Raw genomic sequence first — 21,198 nt, 5'->3', positions numbered from 1 at the left:
TAATTAACGCCAGCAAAAAATTAAATCAATTTTCATAAAATGGAAGCTTAAGGAAATTGCTATGCCCTATTCCTTCATAACATATTAATGTAACCACGAATCCCTATAAATTCGATTGCATAAAAATCAAATGCATTAAAAAATATATCAAACGTTTAGGGCAAACTTTATCTTAAAAAGGGATAGGAATTCAATCAAAATTAATACTATATTTATTTTAGCAGCTTCCATGTTTCATACAAACTTGCTTGGGAGTTGATGAAATAAATGTAAAACAAAATACATAATCTAAAACGGTTTTAAAAAAGGATTTAGAAGCTGTAAAGTGAAATGATATTCAGGGCAATTATAGATCAATCTTAAGATGTAAATATAAAATATAATATCTGTGTTAGATTTTAAAATTATTTATTTACCGGTAGATTATCAAAGAAATGTGAAATTTGTAATCAATGAGGTCAACTACCTCAGTTAATCAATGAGGTCAACTACCTCAGTTAATCGTAATCGAAAAACCTTCATTTTTTTGTCGTGAAGGAAGAAATTCTAAAGAAGATGGTGTATCAATAAACATTATATACAAATTTCATCTAAGTTTTTGGCAAATGTAACCAGTAACAATGAAACATAGACCAGCATATTGAAACTCACAATACAAGAGCGGATCTACACCTTATCTATATTAAGTTCTTGACACTTAATAAAAAGCAGCTTATATCTGCAGCTTAAGATCCGCAGGAAAACGTTCATTTCGTGTGCAACTTCAGTGCAATTAAAATAGTATTAAGCTGAGCTTGTCAACACATTTTGTAAAAGATCATTAGGAGTTCACTTCGTGTTACAATATGGCGTAATTTAATACTTTATAATTATATTATACCTGAAATTCTTCACGTGTTCCTCTACTTTTACAAGACGTAACGTTCCTTGTAGTGCGTCTCGATACACATGGGCCTGTGTTGAAGATCCCCAATTCACATCTAGATAAGTAAAAAAAAATCAATGTGGAGACATTCCTATAAAAATTAAAGGTACTGTGAGCACTGAGCTCAAAAAATGATGCCCCCTCTCGCATAAGTCCATTTTTTTGCTATGGGAAACTCCAAATATCTGTCTGATCGAATTGTAAAATAGAAGAAGCACAATAAAACCATGTAAAAATATTCTGTGAGTCTCATTAAATTTCTTTTCAGTTGCATAGGAGGAGTTGGGGATAAAAGGTGGGCATTGCAAGTGTTACGTACATACCAAAGGACGTACGGACGGACACTAATATCACTATATACCTCCACAGCGGAGGGGGTGGGTAGGTTTGTATAAAAAAATCATCTGATGTGCATGCAGATTTCACTTTTATGTCCTCGTTCAGAAGGGATAAAATTCTTACATACTGCTACTCATATGGCGCGACATGAGCAGGTTATTATTTCACATAAAAAAAATATAAATACAGCAACATGCCAGATAAAAAGAATTTTTTTGAAGATGCTTTTTATGTAATGTCTATCTTATAAAGGAAAATTCTTTGAAATCCTCCAGTGCATGACGTGGAGAGATGTTACATTGACTCCTTTACAACTGAGCTCAATCAAGTTTTTTATCATCTTATAGAGTTTTATACAATTTGTTGCTCATGTTGTGAAAGATGATTATATCCCTTAATTACTTTCTACTCTAAAAGTACAATACACTTCTCATTTTGGCTCAGAATGAAGACTTTTTTTACTGATGAGTACAGGTGATTTTATTGTGACTTGGGAAAAGACTGCATACTTACATGTATGCCTTAAAAGCAAATTTCAAAAATGAACGACATTACTATATTTTTCCCTCCAGAAGTGCCCCCCACCACAATAACTATTGACTGTTATTTTCTGGCAAGTCAATAATCTTCAGAAAAATTTTCAAAGCGACCTTTTGGCTTTCAATTGCTAAAAATTATTCATGGAAATATTGTTGATCAGCAAAGGGGGGGGGGGGGGCATGCAAAATGCCTAGAATTCACCAGAGGAAATAGTTTATATTCGGTTGTAATTTTTAAGCGTGAAATATACTGAATATAAAACAGTTCTGATCATCTAATGAAAAAAATTAACATTAAATAGTCTCACCTTGTAAGTCCATTACCATTATTTTTAATTCTTACCTGGCTTTTTAGTTCGGACGTAGAGGTAAAGAGCTCCGACAACCAGAAAAGTAATCAGGGCAGCCCACCAGTTTATCAAGAACATTACTGCTAAACAAAGCAAGGCCCCAATGAAGCTTATCCATTTGTTATAATATTTAAAGCTGGGTCTGAATCCAGGCGAGTCGGCTAACGAAGCATCAAAACACGAGTAGTTAATCAAAACGTAAGCCATCAGGAAGAAGTTTGAAATAATAGGCGCAATCAAATCCAATTCCCCTGCAATCAAAACGAATATATATATATATATATATATATATATATATATATATATATATATATATATATATATATATAAAGCACTAAAAATGACCAACGACACGATATATATATTTATCATATGTTGTCAAATTTTATTCTTTAATTGATAACTTCTATGACTGATAAAAATTGGTTAACATTTTTAATGAAGAAAACCTATAGCAAATTATAACTGCGGCAGCACGTATAAAGTATACTGGCCATGTTCTTCATATGATCGCTGATAAATATAACAATATTAAATTCAGACACGTGTTATGGGGATGGGTGGTGGCTGTTTTACAGTTGAAAATGTTCATAGAAAGACTGATTGCTCCCCCCCCCCACTTTTTGTTGCAGTGTAGTAAAATCGTCCAATGTGAATGTATTAATAAATGTATATTGTGTGGGAAAAGTTGGACCCCCCAAATCGTCCCATGGAAATGTATTAAACATGTGTATTGTGTAGAAAAAGTTGGACCCCCCAACGAAATAGGATATTTGAGTTTGGACAATCTCTCTCTCTCTTTCTCTTTTCTTTTTTTTTTTTTAAGTTTGTCAGAGATTTTTAGGTAATTTGTCATTTTTTTTTTCTGGCTGCCTCTTTCAAAAGCGATACTATGTGCCTGAAACTATAACTATCCTGTACAGTTAACATACCTATACACACCATGGCCACACAAATAAAGAAAGTCAAGATGTATCCCCGCCGCGGTTCATCGCCTTGACCGTACCCTTTAGCAAAGAAATGCAAAAGAGGAAACAGTCTGTCTTTTCCTAATGCCTGAGGGAAAAAAAGTGTAGGTTTGTACACATAAACCATTTTATAATATTTCATGGATATAATATGCTCAATTTAAACAATAGGGTTTAATAGAATTAGACATGCCTGGAAAACCTTTGGTGCTCCAACCATACTAGCAAGTGCCGAAGACAACGTTGCAGAAAATATTCCTGCCAAAATGAGAGGTTCAAAGGCGGAAGCTATGCCTATTGCCTGAAAAAAAGAATTCTTTGATAAATATTATAATAATCTCTTTCATATTGATATAACCTTTTAATAGCATTTTCTGACAAAAGCAAGTTTTCTTTAAAATATGGCTTTAATAACAATCAAACCTCCTAAGAATATTTTGTTTATGATTTCTTGATTTTCTCTAAGGAAGTCGTACCCCTTTGTCTGGTAGTAATCCTCCTTCGCAGGTCATATTAAATTTCTTACAATCCTGTACAAGTTCCAAGGTAGGGGCCAGGGAAGTGTTCGTAGAGGGATCTAAAAGAGCATTCAAAACCTGACCCCCCACAGCTTCACGGACTATGACCGATCCGCTGGTCCACGCAATACCAAGGTACACAAAGGTCGTGATTAAGATGGCTAGAATTGTCCCTTTAGGAATGGCACTTTGAGGATCCTGTGTTATGTATAATATATTATTTATTCATTCCTATTTTTTAACAATCATACAAGCAATTAAAATGTATTAAGTAAAGACAATCAATGCCAAAATGAAATTGGATATCCATGTTCATTATTTTTATACTAAACTAATTTTATTATTTTCAGATTAGAAAAGAATAGTTACTTTCAAGTCCCCAGATATGTTGGCCCCAGCTAAAATACCAGTAGCTGCCGGGAAAAATATGGCAAAAACGGAGAAGAATGTTTCCCCATTCTTAAAGTCAGGACCAAAGTTTGTTGAGAAAACTTCAGCTACAAAAGAATATCAGGCATTATATCATTGTAAAATGTCGTGCAAGAACAATTTTAGTTCATTTACACATAATACTTGTATAATACATGTAACAAAGACCGTTGGACAACCATGTAACAAATCAAAAGCTTGCTAAACCTTTTACCTTACGGCACTGTTTGACCTTGAAAATCAACACTTCTCGTGAGACAATTACTAGGCCAGTTACATGAATAAAATGCAAAAAAAAAAAAAAAAAAAAAAAAAAAAAAAAAAAAGAAGAAGAAAGACCCCCCTCCCCAGTATTTTGTCTGTTTCGTGATGTCTACCATATTAAGCTTTGTATATAACCTTGAAAATCGATAGCAAGTTTTCCGTAGCCAATATGGCATATTTAGCGATTGGAGCTGAAATCTTTTCCTAGTATAAGATTCCATCTTAAAACTGAAGAAAACGACAAAGCGGTCGGAATCATTCAATAATGTACCAGCAGGCATGCTATCGAAGACACCTTAGGACTAAGACATATCTTAAGAGATATCTTAGTCCTAAGTGAGGCCATTGAATCTGTCCTAACTTAAGACATATCTTAGGATTTCTCCTAAAGTTAAGACATTGCAAGACCCGTCCTAACATGAACTTAGGAGACTCCAAACTTTGTGCAATCGTTCATTTCTTATCAGGCATTAAGTATTGGGGGGGGGGGGAGCAAGGTGGATCCTCCTATTACTTTTTTCCCCAAAACCTTTCACAAAAAAGTCTCTCCCCCCCCCCCCCCAATGAATATATATCGAGATTAGAGGTTTTCCTTTTTTGTGTCTCTCAGAGTTAATCAGGAACCTTTTCTTTTTTTTGTTTGTACGTTTATCATACGGTTGTACATTTTAGTTACAATCTGTTGTTCTGCCCACCCCCTTCCCTCCAACTTTGAAAAGCACTGAGTGCTTCGTTCCTACCTATGTATAAATAATTGTCCAATTGTAATTGGCCGTACTATTATGATATTTCTTCTTAGCAATTAAGAAATTAAATTGACTTGATTTAATATTGGAGTTAGTGGTCACAAAAGTATTTAAGTTAAACTTCGAAAAAGTTGAGATTGCTTTGATGGTTTTTTATATGCGTTAAAACCTAAAGCTATACTACTTATTATTCAGTCGAAGATCACGAATGAATGAGAATAGCACTAACCAGCACGGGATTTAGCGGGACACAGTAACTTGAAGAGGTCACCCCCAAGGGCTATCCATGCTCGCTGTACCTTATATGAAATGGAGGAGGTTCTATACCGCGTCAAAAGCTATCTTACTATAATCGAAGCAGTATTTCCCTGCCTAGACTCTGTCCCCTACATTGCTCGCCCAAGCTAAGTTAATCCCCGACGGGTTTATTTCTTAGTTTGTTCATTATATAAAATTTATTTATCTATTTTGCTGTGCAAGTATTAATATTGAAATGTGAATTTGTACAAACTTAACTTATAAACTTTTTCAAAATGTATATTTTCATATTTTCTTCATTATTTATTTATTTATTTAGAGAGAGAGAGAGAGTTGTCCCTTTAATTAATATATTAATTAAAATAAGAAAGCGTTTTTAGAAGTAGACAATTGTTCTATGGCTACTTCTCTCTAATTTAATTTTTTTTTAAAGTTATTAAAAAAATTGTAAGTCCCCATAATTATTTTTTTTATTTTATTATATAACTATAATTATTATAAACATAGTCTGTGATGTTACAATATGTAAGATTTGTCTAAAGAATCTCGTAAGTCTATCCTAGTTAGGACATTCCTAAGAGAGCTTCTATGTCGATCTTAAGAACTCTCTTAGGACCATCCTAAGTTTTGTCCTAAGATATCTCTTAAGTCATATCTTAGGACTATTCTTATGATACTTTCGATAGCATACCCGCAGATATTCAATGCACCAGAACCCTCCATGATGGTACCCTTTTAAAAAATAATTCTGGCTCAGAGGAGGAGGAACCACTTCAATATTTCACTTAATTACCCAGCACATTGCAGTAAACTTTAGTTATATATATATATATATATATATATATATATATATATATATATATATATATATATATATACATATACATACATACATACATATATATATATATATATATATATATATATATATATATATATATATATGAAAACTATACCTTTGTATCCCACGATTCCTTTCCACTGTTTTTCTTCTTCTGGTGGTATAAACGTTCCCACAAAATAATTAATGATAGAAATAGTGAGGATTACCAACAAACCGATCTGAGCCTGAAAAAAAAGTATTCTTCCCCTATTTTATCAGCCAAAACTCACTTTTCAAATTTTCTTAAGATGTGAGGGTCGTTCAATAAGTTACGCAAAAAGTCATGAAAAAATAAGAAAAGCACAAAAACAGTTCCTTTATATATCTAATCCTTCAAAGTTTTCCCTGCTACCCTTTACAAATGTCTCAAGTCTCTATAACCCCCAAAACACTGATGGATAGCACTCCCCACGACAGTTCTAAAATAATAGCGGTTTTCTCTAGTATATGGAATAAAAAATGTCACAATGACTGAGACCTAACAAATACGGAGGATGACTAAGCTCTGTAAAAGTTACTTTCTTCAAAATTCCCCTCACATCTCTATTCCTATTTATAGCAGCGTTGTCAACTACAAAATAAAATTAATCTGGTCACCGGTATTTAAATTTCTTTTACAGAAAACCTGCTTATCTTTCTCAATACAAATCTAACATAAAAAATACCATTGGTGGACCTTCTTTTGGGTGCAGGTACACGTTTTACTTGACCTCTCGAATAAAAAGAAAAACCGGTAAAAGACCTGTTTGGAGTTATGACTTATTTGCAATGATAAGATGAAAGCTTTTTCTCTGATTCCGCATTTTATTATAGGCCTTCCATTTTAGGCTATAAACAGTGCACCCATGTTTCGCCATCCACCACGCAGGTTTATCATACCTTCTATTGTTAAAATGTTTATATTTCAATAGAAGGTTGACAAATTTACAGCGTATTTTCTTGTGGGCATCTGTAAGGAAATAATGCACTTGGTAGCAATATTTTTTTAAATTAATTCCTTCGTCAGAACTCAGTCAACTGTTGTGATGATGAGTTTTTTAGTGTCTTAGAAATGTCTCTCACTGTACATGTAATTCTGGCATTTTCAGATATCATGTTAATCATAGCATCGATTTTTTGGTATCCCAACAGATCTCTATCGACCAATTCGACTGCAATCTTTTGATTCCCCCTTTCCAATTCCACCTGAACTAGTACTACTTGAAAGACTTAAAAGACTAGTCCATCCAGATATCAAAACCCTATTTTCATTTGGGTTCTTCAGCCTTTGTAATGATCAGTTGTTTTCACACAAGTCCTCATTTTCATCTTCTGGATCGAGACCTTTTTAAGAATTTCAAGCTCAGTGACGTGACCATGATTACTTTAAAAGTGAATTTCTGTGCGAAGACAATAGTAAAAAAACACACGGTTTTCAATGAAAAGGAGTTCTTAAATATATAGAACCTTTCTAGTGTGAAAAAATAAAATAACTGCTTCTACATGTATTTTGAAAAACCGTTTGTCCCATCACTTATTGAACGACCCTCGTAAGATTACTGTTTTTCGTATCACAAGTATTTTAAAAAAAATCAGTCATGTGTTACCCAGTGCTACTTCTAATTATTTTTGTCATAAGTGACCGAGAATTGAAAGTAACGGTCGTCGCCTTTCAATGCCTTAATTTCAAATGATAATTTAAAAATTAATTGAAACGATATCGATGCAGAATTGAAAGAGTTTTAAAACGCAGACAAAAATTAATTTCCATCAATGCTTCAAAAACGCATTCACATACTTAAATGTTATTAAAAATATATATTGGACTCTTCACCTTTGCCTCCCAGTCCATGCCAATTATAACAATTGCTATCAGTAAGACACTGGTGGCGGATCCAATGATACGTACATCGTTCAGTGCATGTCCTGTTATCTGTGCACCATGATCCTTAAAGTAATGTTCACAAACATATCTTAATAAGCAGAGCTTTAAATGGGATTTTCAAATAAACTCATTAGATTACGTGAAAACAAACTAATATGATAATTAATCGAAGAGAGGTTTTTTGTGATTCTGAGATAACATATAAATTCCCTCCACGCTACTTACAAACATTAACGCTTGAACCGTTTCTGCGAATCCGACTATATACATGGCAGCTCCTATTGCGTTTGCCAAGGAAAATACGACTCCTATTGAGCCACCAAACTCTGGTCCAAGACTTCTTGAAATCATGTAATAGGCTCCACCTTCAAACAATACAAAACAAAACTATAGTTTTCAACTCAATTTTTAATAATACATGTATCACAATTTACACTACTTAGTTAAGGTATTGAACGATTGTTTCATGTCGGTAGTGAAAAGATGCCGCATATTTTGCAAAATACTATAATGTGCATACACATGTATCAAAGTAAGCTTACCTCCCTTGACTTCTCCGTTGGTACAAATGGCAGACATGGACAAAGTAGTGATAGTGGTTAATAAGGAAGACAGGCAAATGATTACAGTGGTCAGTCCTATCCCAGCTTGACCAGTTATCCAGGTCAAACGTAGGAAAAGCATCACACCGAAAATGTTCAGAAGACATCGTACCTACAAAAAAAATCAAACGAACTGATCGTACATGTACCTAAAGTAAATCAGACACATTGATCATACCTATACAAGATATCAAATACACTGATTGTACATATACCTAAAGTAAATCGAACACACTGATCATACCTATACAGGAAATCAAATACACTGATTGTACATATACCTAAAGTAAATCAGACACATTGATCATACCTATACAGGAAATCAAATACCCTGATTGTATATATACCTAAAGTAAATCAGACACATTGATCATACCTATACAGGAAATCAAATACACTGATTGTACATATACCTAAAGTAAATCAGACACATTGATCGTACCTCTACAGGAAATCAAATACACTGATTGTACATATACCTAAAGTAAATCAGACACATTGATCATACCTATACAGGAAATCAAATACACTGATTGTACATGTACCTAAAGTAAATCAGACATATTGATCATACCTATACAGAAAATCAAATACACTGATTGTACATATACCTAACGTAAATAAGACACATTGATCGTACCTATACAAGATATCAAATACACTGATTGTACAAAACGTAAATCGAACACATTGATCGTACCTATACAGAAAATCAAATACACTGATTGTACATAACGTAAATCGAACACACTGATCGTACCTATACAGAAAATCAAATACACTGATTGTACATGTACCTTAGGTAAATCAGACACATTGATCATACCTATACAGAAAATCAAATACACTGATTGTACATATACCTAAAGTAAATCGAACACACTGATCATACCTATACAGGAAATCAAATACACTGATTGTATATATACCTAAAGTAAATCAGACACATTGATCGTACCTATACAGGAAATCAAATACCCTGATTGTACATATACCTAAAGTAAATCAGACACATTGATCGTACCTCTACAGGAAATCAAATACACTGATTGTACATATACCTAAAGTAAATCAGACACATTGATCATACCTATACAGGAAATCAAATACACTGATTGTACATATACCTAAAGTAAATCGAAAACATTAATCATACCTATACAGGAAATCAAATACACTGATTGTACATATACCTAAAGTAAATTAGACACATTGATCGTACCTATACAGGAAATCAAATACACTGATTGTACATATACCTAAAGTAAATTAGACACATTGATCGTACCTATACAGGAAATCAAATACACTGATTGTACATATACCTAAAGTAAATGAGACACAATGATCGTACCTATACAGGAAATCAAATACACTGATTGTACATGTACCTAAAGTAAATCAGACATATTGATCATACCTATACAGAAAATCAAATACACTGATTGTACATATACCTAACGTAAATAAGACACATTGATCGTACCTATACAAGATATCAAATACACTGATTGTACAAAACGTAAATCGAACACATTGATCGTACCTATACAGAAAATCAAATACACTGATTGTACATAACGTAAATCGAACACACTGATCGTACCTATACAGAAAATCAAATACACTGATTGTACATGTACCTTAGGTAAATCAGACACATTGATCATACCTATACAGAAAATCAAATACACTGATTGTACATATACCTAAAGTAAATCAGACACATTGATCATACCTATACAGGAAATCAAATACACTGATTGTACATATACCTAAAGTAAATGAGACACAATGATCGTACCTCTACAGGAAATCAAATACACTGATTGTACATGTACCTAAAGTAAATCAGACACATTGATCGTACCTCTACAGGATATCAAATACACTGATTGTACATATACTTAAAGTAAATCAGACACATTGATCGTACCTATACAAGATATCAAATACACTGATTGTACATGTACCTAAAGTAAATCAGACACATTGATCGTACCTCTACAGGAAATCAAATACACTGATTGTACATATACCTAAAGTAAATCAGACACATTGATCATACCTATACAGGAAATCAAATACACTGATTGTACATATACCTAAAGTAAATCAGACACATTGATCGTACTTCTACAGGAAATCAAATACACCGATTGTACATATACCTAAAGTAAATCGAAAACATTGATCGTACCTATACAGGAAATCAAATACACTGATTGTATTTATACCTAAAGTAAATCGAACACACTGGTCGTACATGTACCTACAGTAAATCAAACACAAGTTGAATGGATCTAGACAGGGAATCAACCACACTGATCATACATGTACCTACAAAAAAATCGAACACACTGCTTGATCGGACCTTTGCAGGGAATCAAACACACTGATCGTACCTACAGTAAATCAAAAACACTGTCTGATCAAACCTACAGGGAATCAAACACACTGTCTGATCGTACCTACAGTAAATTAAACACACTGATCGTACCTACATTAAATCAAACACACTGATCGGACGTATACAGGGAAACAAACACACTGATCGTACATACAGGAAATCAAATTCACTGTCTGATCGAACCTTCAGAAAATCAAACATACTGATTGTACATGTACCAACGATAAATCAACTTACACAGGAAATCAAACTCACTGATCGTACCTATACAGGAAATCAAACTCACTGATCGTACCTATAGAGGAAATCAAATACACTGACTTTCATGTACCAACGGTGAATCATACACATTGATCATACCTAAAGGAAATCTAATATATACTGATCGTGCTTACTGGAAATCCAGTACACTGTCTAATAGTTTCTACAAAATTGTACTTAGGGAAATCAAATACATATTGATAATACCTAAAGGAAATCAAAACACTGATCGTACTTATAGGAAATCAAACTCACTGATCCCCACATTTTAAAATTTTAGTAATTTTGTCTTTCGAACCAGATTCATATACACAAGTAGTCTCTGCGCAAAGTCCTAGACAATTGCAATATAACCTTGTTAGATTGTGTCACAATTCATCCTCGTCATTAATGGGAGTATAACGGATTCCTATTGTTTTTCCATGAATTGCTTTGCTTTCCGGTGCATTTGTACTATAGATTTAACAGGCCTTAAATAATTTACGGCATTCCCTTATGACATGCAAGCCGATGTAGAAGACTTTTTTAGATTAGAAAATCACCGTTTAGATGATGGGATGGGGGAGCATATGGACTAGCAACGACAAACAAAAGTATACCATAAAGCTGAAAGCTTTACTTAAAATTTATACTTTTGATATTATATATCATAATGAGACTGACACACTTTCAGTTCATGGCATAAAATTGAAGGAAATATTTTTAACTGCTTGCTTGACATCATACTTTTATGTGCAGTGCATCGCATCTTCAATCAAGGTCATTTTATATCATTTTTCATTTGCCAAAATGGTGTGATGTAATCTTGGACGAAGATCATATTTTGAAGCTAAATGTCAAGTTGAGCAGAAAAAAAATACAAATAGCACCCCCACCCAATCACCACAAAAAACATTCATACTTACAATGTCAAAGAAACTCTTAACAAGGGAAAGGCTATATTTATCACCAGGGCGGGACCGGTGCAAAAACGATAAAAAACTTTTTAAAAAAAACCTGTGGTCCCATTCAGTTGAAGAAATGCTGATATTTTTCTTTCAGCACTAAATGTTTGGAATTTTAAATGTGATTTGGATTCTATGCAACCTGAAAATGTATTTTAAAGAGTCATGTTCACAAAATTGTCCATATTTTTGGTCTTTTAATCCGAAAATGTGAAAAATATACATTAGAAGAAGATTGTTTTTAACCGGTATTATATTCATATTCCTTTTTTTTTTTTTTAACGTATGCGTAATTATAAAAATTTCTAAGTTATGCAACAGCATGGAATGCGGAAAAAATACATGTAATTAACTGATATATATTGATAGCACTTTACAATTAAATTTGGTAACAGGATGGACATAAATGTCTTTCAGTGTCTCGAATTTACAAGATTCAGTAATATCATGTTTTCATTGTACATATCTTCTTTTCTAAACCCTTTAAGCTAAAAAAAAAAGTTTTATTTTTGTCTTAAATCTTGATTCACTGTACATCCTATTACAGTTGTGTCCTTCCTGTTACCCCGAGTCTTTACAGTTACCTGAACATTTTCATGGTTTAATTCACCTGTTTAATGAAGTTACTGTAATTGTATATTCGAATCACCAAAATTATGTACAATTATTTGAAGAAATTTTTAAAATAAAGAATTTTACAGGTCTTTTGAAAGAAGTAACAGGATGGACATTAAATTTTGAATGACAAAGATATAATGTCAATATTTTTTTAAGAGATATTTTCTTTTCTGCAGTGTGATGGATTTTTGTAGTTTTAATGCTATATTATTCAAATAAAGTTGAAAAAAAGATTAACCACTTTCACTTTTCAAAAATATGTCATTTAAAAAAATGGACATATTTTTTGGAACATGACCCATTAAAAGTTGGGTTAAGGACAGATGATACAAAAAAATGGATGCTTGGATTGGTACATAATTTTTGACCTCTTTCGATTGTAAATAATGCGAATAATAAATTTCTAAAATGTAATGAAATGATAAACTTTCTATGATGTTCAAAATTCTACCTTTCTGCAACCATCCTTATTAATCTATACAATTTTTTGTCACTCTAAATCAAACTTTGAATTAAAAAAAAAATGAAAATCTATGCGGTTAAACTTATTCATTTTATTTACATTAACATGACTTAAGTTGTTATTTTCAAAATTTTTGATAAAAGTCTGTTTGTATCATCTGTCCTTAAATGAAGAATAAAAGCCATATTTCATTTTAGTTGCAAGAAGATGAGGAATACCTCTTGGAGAAATTGGTAAAAATCTTGAAAATCTAATTTACATATGGAAATAATCAAGAATTCCTAATACCACTGATTTAGCAATAAATAGAGAATTTTTGATACATTAAGAAGACTTGAATTTTCATAGAAAGTATGATCCAGCATCATGCTAAGGTCCGTCAGTTTATACTGATGTGTTTTCTTTATTGATCATAAACACTTTTTTTATTTTTCAATGAAATATGACAGATTTAGTATTGTTTTTTTTGTAATAACATGTACCTTCTAAATCTAAAATGATAAACTGTGAGAAAACTTGAATTTCCATAGGAAACATCCATAATCATGTTAAGGTCAGTCAGTTGATATTAGTGTGCTCTCTTAATTGACCATGTTTTTTTTAATACTTTTTTTTAAAGTGAATTACCCAGCACTGCAAAATTTGGATTGCTTTTCTTGTAATGGCATTTACTTTGTTAATCTAAAATGATATATTAATTTTAAGACAATTTAGAAATGTTAAAGGAGGAAGATGATAATTTCGAATGTTAACCTCTTAACGTGCTGTTTTTTAAATTTATTTGCGAGATCGTCTACATTTGAATTTGCGTGTATGATAGAATAAACTTAAGCCCTTTTAAGACAGTTTTTTCACAAATTAAAACGTTTCATATTTGGTAAAATAAAATCAAAGGAAAAAGAACAACCTAAAATCAGACATAGTGAGAGACATTGAAGTGAAAGAGAGATGTAATCGGAATTATTCTCTACTGTAATGTAACTGTAACTAAAACAATTTCTCAGTTTTTGAATTGGTTTTTTCTTATTTCAGTATCTCAAATATGCTGATGGACTAGTGAATATTTGTGTGGACCAGTGAATTTCACTAAATCACTGGAACACTTGACCATGCAGTGATTTTTTTTTATTTCAAAAACTGTGGGATAAAGAACTTACAAGTACACCCTGAATCCATCCAAACTTATTGGCGTCAGACGACTCCTTTTTCTGGACAGGCGGAGGTGCTGAATCCTCCAGCTCCTCCTCAAACAGCTTTTTGGGTGTAAGAGGTGTGCGAGGTTCTGATTTCTACAATAAGATTAACAATGTAAATAATTGCTTCAAGGGAAAATTATAAATGCATTTTTAGGTATCATATACCAAAATAAAAAAGAAAGTCCTGAAGAAACCAAGATAAACAAGTACAAGTTAAGAAGCAACATTACAATACCAGATTGTTATCACGAGTAAGTATAAAGCAATGACGTAGGTTTGTTTTAGAAAATGAAATTCCTTCTAGAATTCAATTCTGAAAAACTTGATCGAATTAGGAGAGCGGATTTTCTTTTTTTTTCCCCCGCGAGTTCTATTGTGTATATAAGTACATGTATTTTCCTCAAAATTCTGAATTGTTCTGATGTTTTCTAGAACATCATCAATTCATGCATCTGGTAAAAATTTTCAGTAAAATTATGCAAAATGAATTGATTACCGTCTTATTTTACAGAAACTGGCAAACTGTTAGAATACATTCTTGACTCTGTTTACAACATGGATACAATGTATGACCTGCGCCTAATTATGTCCTTTATATTTTTAAAGTGAAGCATTAAAATGCAAATTTTATTATGATTGAATGAAGTAAGACAACAAAGGTTGTGCTTTTGTAACGTGCAATACCTTTTTTATATGAATAAATCTACTCTTTCTTGAATATTTTTGTTTCATGCATACAATGAAAGCTGAAACTTTTAAACATTCCCAAAAGTCCTAATTCTGTTTTTTTTTTTTTAATTCATTAAAGCTTGACAATTTCTAAGAGAAGCAGGTAAATGAAAAACTGTAATATGCATACAAAATGTCTAGGACAATATTTTTCTATAATAATATCCTATAGAAGTGCTTCGTTTTCTTCCCCTAGCTCACCAAAATATACTTTTTTCCGTCAAAGCCATTTAAACATGTGATGATAAATTAAATCTGCCTTGAAAATTTATTCCCTCAGAATACAATTCAGATTATCTGTTTATTCAGTACATTCAGGAAAAAAAAAGCACTGAATATGGTAAGGGAGGATGGTTCATAAAAAGTTACCTATTCTTTTCTAGTCCTGAAAAAAGAGCTTATATATTTGTTTGTGAAAATAAATGCATCTTAGAAAAGAATTCTAGTTAGCTCTCTGCTGGAGCATTGACAATGGATGAGACCATAAAATGAGTACAGGAAGGAATGATTTTTGCGTTGAAGTATTAGTTTTGTTTGGAAATCTAGATATAGATTGTAGATCATCAGTATTGTGCTAATCTGCCCAGGAAGGAGACTAAAACTCGGTCTATCCAATCAGGAAATTAACTTACACAGGCTCACAGCGAACCACAGCTTTAATCAAGACAATAAAAAATTGATTAAATTTCAATCTGGTATAGGGATTATAATTATAATCTTAGATACTGCTCTCTTGTGATAGAACACACACACGATCTATACGCAAAACGAATATATATCAATATTCCGTCATTTGTTAAGATAACCACAAGAATGGGAGAAAATTCAAGGTAGGGGAAAAGACATTGAGCGTGCGTCAAAGTTCTAAAATAATAATAAATGGAAATTCCACATGATTCGCTCAGTTTCGAAATTACTTTGAATAGTTTAAGTATTTTGTATAAACAGAAAACATTTACGGAACAAAAAAAAATATAAGGTGCAAAGATAGATAGATATATATATATATATATATATATATATATATATATATATATATATATATATATATATATATATATATATACACACACACACACACACACACACATCTATACCAGCACTACATGGAGAGGATAATTCAGTTGGAAGCTGCCTTTCCATAGACACTGCATTAGCGCTGTACGATACTTGAAACAACTACCTAAATTACGTTTGTATAAAGATTTCAAAACACATTTTAATACTGAAAACTACCCTGAAATGAATACTCCAAAATTTCAAAGATCTATTCTTGCTCAATGTAGAAGTGGAATTTGAAACTGGAAGATATAAAGGAGAATCATTTGAAGATGGATAATGTAATTTTTGCTCTAAAGATGAAGTAGAAGACGAGTGCCACTTTTTATTACATTGTAATAAATATATATTCGAATTTCAGAACAGATTTATTTACTAGCATTAAATGCAACCCCACTTTGTCTATGTCAAATCTACATAGACAAAGTGGGGTTGCATTTAATGCTAGTGTAATTTTCCTTTTAAAAAAATTGTCCTAGGCAGACCTCAAACATTTATATCTATCATACATGCACAGGCAATCTTTGTTGTACAAAAAACGCTATGCGTAATATTTGTATACCTATATATATATTTCATTCATTCTTGGTAAAAGTGACATATAAGTCCGATAGGTCGGATGTTTGAATATTTAATTGTATTAAATTTTTCTCATTGTACTGTATAACACATGTCACTATAATAAATGATTTACTTACTATATTGTAATGCAATTAAACATTATTCTTATCATATAAACTGGAAAGGGCTACAAGAACTGTTTTTGAGCTTTTTCCGTCAAAAGGCATGATAGATATCAATAGACACAGGTAGACAGCTGTAACCTTTGGTGATAGACATCAATAGACACAGGTAGACAGCTGTAACCTTTGGTGATAGACATCAATAGACACAGGCAGACAGCTGTAACCTTTGGTGATAGACAACAATAGACACAGGTATACAGCTGTAACCTTTGGTGATAGACATCAATAGACACAGGTGGGCAGCTGTAGCTTTAGTGATAGACATCAATAGACACAGGTAGACAGCTGTAGCCTTTGGTGATAGACATCAATAGACACAGGTAGACAGCTGTAGCCCTTGGTGATAGACATCAATAGACACAGGTAGACAGCCGTAGCCTTTGGTTAGCAATCAAACCATTTTCCAAGCTTTTCGGAGAAAAGGTTTGGAATAACAATTATGATATCCCGGAAGACTTGAGTGTTTCAGTATATTTTTAAAACAAATATATGTTTTGATTTTGATAAAAGAAAATTACAAATTCTCAGAATTTATATGCAAGAAACTCGGTCAGCTATTAACGATGAAATATCCATCTCTCTGACAATGGACAATCATAACTCAAATCTTCTAAGGGGAACGTCTCGCATTCTTCATCTCCGGGGGGAATACTGACAGAATATACTCGCCTTGACGTCCAGATGTGAAAATAAATCATTTGTTCTAACAATTCTCAAGTAAATAACAACATTAATACTCATAACAATGTCAGAGCATCATAAAGTAAAAAAAAAAATCATCCAAGTTAAAAGAAACTATTAGGATATGTCGCCATTTCATCGTCTGTTTGGAAAGTCCATCTTGAGCATTCAAATAATGTTGTTAGGTTTTGAAAGCCCCACTTTCAACAGAACTCACAAATACATAGTAAGAATATGATTTATACATATATGTAGCTCTGTACATCGTCTCAAATTTGAAAGATGATATTTAAGTCTTTGTTTATATTAATGACAATATGTTACAACATGCTCAAATATAATTAAGGAAGGAAGACTAAGCTAATTAGATAATCGCTTTATGCTCATATATTGACGTAATAACAATAAATTCCAGAGTTCTGGATTTTACCGGTTTAAGTAATTCATTAAAGAAAAAAAAGGACCTGCTTAATAGTGTGACGCGCGGCAGCCGTTACATCGGTCAGAGGTCAGACAATCGGCACCCGCGGTGTGGAAATGCAGATAAACGTACTGTAATCCATCATTCGGTCTACATATATGAAAGTAGCGTCGACAATTTATCAAATGCAAGTGCATACAATACACGAGATATAGAGCAATTAAACGTGGAAAATTACAATATTTTTAAAATGGAACAAGTGGTATAACGAGCATTAATTAATATTCATTCTAATTTTTTCTTCAAACTGTTCAATAAATAATTAGCCAAATTATTATGAATGAGTACTAGAGTATATTGCCACAATGGCAATCCTTTTATCACATTATGCATTTTTATGCAAAATAAAATGATATGGAAAGAAATGTCCTTTGTCTTCATGGATTTTTCGAAGAGCATTAACATTAGGGAATTATAATCGTAATTATTGTATAATACAAATTTAAACTTAAAGCTATTGGTTCAATTGAATTTTCTTTTTTCATCAAATGTTGACTTTTACTTCCATTAAAAAAAAGATAATATAGTAGAATTTTAGGTATTGCAAGCAACAGACTGACCCTAACACTGCATTGTTGGAGTTGAAAGCAGAATAAGCAAGCACGCACAAACCACAAGACTCTGTACCTCAACAATGTTAATTGATAAACAACTGACACGTGACATCAACTTTCTATCACCCGAAATAAATAGCGAAGAACTCCGTGCAATGAAAAAGCTGAAGATAGCACGTACAGTGATTCATCTCAAAAAACTTACAAACAATACAAATCTGTGAACAGGAGGTAAAACACGGACCCCTGAAATTTCCAGAGGTGGGATCAGGTACCTAGATGTTCTTGTGGGAAGGAAGATTGATTGATTCTATGTTGTTTAACCTCCCATTCGAGAATTTTTCAGTCATAGAGGGACGTCACCATCTATCGATGAAGGGCTTCAAATTTAGACCTATGCTCGGGACTCAGGACCTTGAGCAGTGAGGGTTCTTTATTGAGCCAACACCTATCAGAATCTAGCTTTTTTTTTTTTTTTTTTTTTTTTTTTTTTGGTCGACCTTCTTCAGAGAACTCGTTCTCGTTCTTCTGTTAAAGCCAGTACAAGTAGTAGAACATTTACGTGTATAGTGATTTTGGATGCAGAGAATTATTATTTTATCAAATCGATTATACCTATCTCATCGGTATTAGAAGTTTTCTTAATCCCCACCGTGCAGTAATTTCATACAAACAGATTGAAAAAGAACACTGACAAAATGGAAGAATGTAGAATTTAAAGCTACCGAAAACTCATAAAGGGACTTCCGAAATACATACAGATAATAGATCTTTTACGTAGTTCTTTTTTTTTTATCAAGCAAAACGTTGCATTGTACTCTCGTTCTTTTTAAATTTAAGAATGCGAAATATGACTAAAAACAAAAGAAATTACTTATTCAGTACAGACAAATCGTTAAAGGTATGCAATGTGAGAAAAGCCTCATAATATGCAAAATAGGTTCGTACAAGATTTTATATTTATACAGTCTTTTTAGAAATTATTATGGTGATCCGAAATAACTGCCTGATTTTTCCAAAATTATCTTGCGTGCACAATTTGTTGAAGACCAATCATTTTTTACCATTGATTAAAAAATGCAGTGCGTGCCTCTTATGCAATTAAGAAAATGTCAAAACAATTATTCCATTGAAAAGCTTTTAAGTATACGCTTGAGACCTCTACATCAAAGTCAGGTTGTTTTAAGATAAAACTTCCCAATTATCTATGGAACATTTCTCCCTTTTCCCCTCTGCATGTCTAAGAAATCAGCCAGAGACAGTTTAAAAGGCTCATTTAAACGTCTCTAGAATGTCCTAGACCTATATAACATTTAACGCTTACCCGTTCGTCGTCGCGAAGTTCGTCCAATGTGGGTCGCTGCCGTAGTTCCCCTACAACATCATAGAGATCATGGCGGTAGTGGTCCGCATGGGGTAGAGTTTCAAAAGTTTCCTGAGAGTCGAAGTCCGAGCCAATTGAAATCACTGAATATTTCTTTGCAACTCCAGGAAGATTTAACGGTTCAATAGAAACTTTGCGACCTGGTATAACGAGAGGCGGGGGAATATTTATACCTGAAAATTTTCTGCTTGGTGCTAAGATGTCCGAATATTTTCTCTGATTCACAATCAAGAACGGATCGCAAGAGAGCTTTCGATGTTGCTGTTGGGTCAGTTGACTTGAAAACAAAGACACTTTCCGACTTCGATCATGTCGCGATGACGTAGTTGATCCATCTTCTGAAATTTCATCCAGTGCAGGTATGCCAGCGTAGGAAACTCTCTTCTCCTTTACGGGTACCACCACCAGTTTGCGTGTGGGTCTGTCTTCTTCCTCTGGGGGTGTTATTTCTATTTTCACTTGATCCGAGTTCTCGTTTTGATCCCTAGGCCGATGTTCCAGCGCTTCCGAATTCCTACCTTCGACATTTTCGCTCATGATTATTTTTTTTTTATCAAAACAGATAAAACTTTCCCAAAACTACTTCAAAACATCATTGAAATTTGCAATGCACAAGAGAAGTCCGAGTTCTTCAGCAACAGATTATAAACAGAACCCACAGATGACAAACAAACGCATTAATAATGTCAATTATACAGTGTCATCAGTTTCGTCAAGACAGTCCGATCGTCCGTCATGCGTAACAAAATTCTAAAATTAATTCTAAACAAAATTAGGACAGTCGGGGCATTAATTATTTCCTATATAATTCAAGAGGGGGACCGATATTGGTATGACGTTCACATCTTTTTTTAATTTATAAATTTGTCATTGATGTTCAAAAAAAGGTAGGCAAAGGTCGTCTCAGAGAAATTTTCATGCTCTGTTATTTGTGTAATGTCTGTCGCGCGAACGTCAGTCAAGTACATCACTTGCGCAATATGGACA

The 21,198-nt window shown here is 32.9% G+C and overlaps 1 protein-coding gene across 1 annotated transcript in view; it reads right to left on the bottom strand.

Annotated features, from left to right (window-relative positions):
* The window catches only part of LOC133182131 (solute carrier family 12 member 3-like), a 29,984-nt gene extending 9,153 nt beyond the window's left edge, over positions 1 to 20,831 (bottom strand). The window contains exons 1-12 of the mRNA XM_061316857.1: positions 20,152 to 20,831; positions 14,539 to 14,670; positions 8,626 to 8,797; positions 8,309 to 8,448; positions 8,033 to 8,146; positions 6,293 to 6,404; positions 4,009 to 4,136; positions 3,598 to 3,837; positions 3,315 to 3,422; positions 3,086 to 3,209; positions 2,147 to 2,404; positions 881 to 980 (exon numbers count right to left, since the gene is read on the bottom strand). Of these exons, the coding sequence (XP_061172841.1) occupies positions 881 to 980; positions 2,147 to 2,404; positions 3,086 to 3,209; positions 3,315 to 3,422; positions 3,598 to 3,837; positions 4,009 to 4,136; positions 6,293 to 6,404; positions 8,033 to 8,146; positions 8,309 to 8,448; positions 8,626 to 8,797; positions 14,539 to 14,670; positions 20,152 to 20,748 (2,225 nt within the window). The 5' untranslated portion in view covers positions 20,749 to 20,831. The remainder of the gene's footprint in view (positions 1 to 880; positions 981 to 2,146; positions 2,405 to 3,085; positions 3,210 to 3,314; positions 3,423 to 3,597; positions 3,838 to 4,008; positions 4,137 to 6,292; positions 6,405 to 8,032; positions 8,147 to 8,308; positions 8,449 to 8,625; positions 8,798 to 14,538; positions 14,671 to 20,151) is intronic.
* Between the last annotated feature and the right edge of the window lie 367 nt (positions 20,832 to 21,198).

The sequence above is a fragment of the Saccostrea echinata genome, unplaced genomic scaffold (assembly GCF_033153115.1).
Source record: "Saccostrea echinata isolate AGI-Se365-2 ecotype Australia unplaced genomic scaffold, CSIRO_AGI_Sech_v1 ptg000009l, whole genome shotgun sequence".
NCBI lineage: Eukaryota > Metazoa > Mollusca > Bivalvia > Ostreida > Ostreidae > Saccostrea > Saccostrea echinata.
Note: the sequence above shows the minus strand (reverse complement) of the source record. Positions and strands in the feature narration are given on the sequence as shown.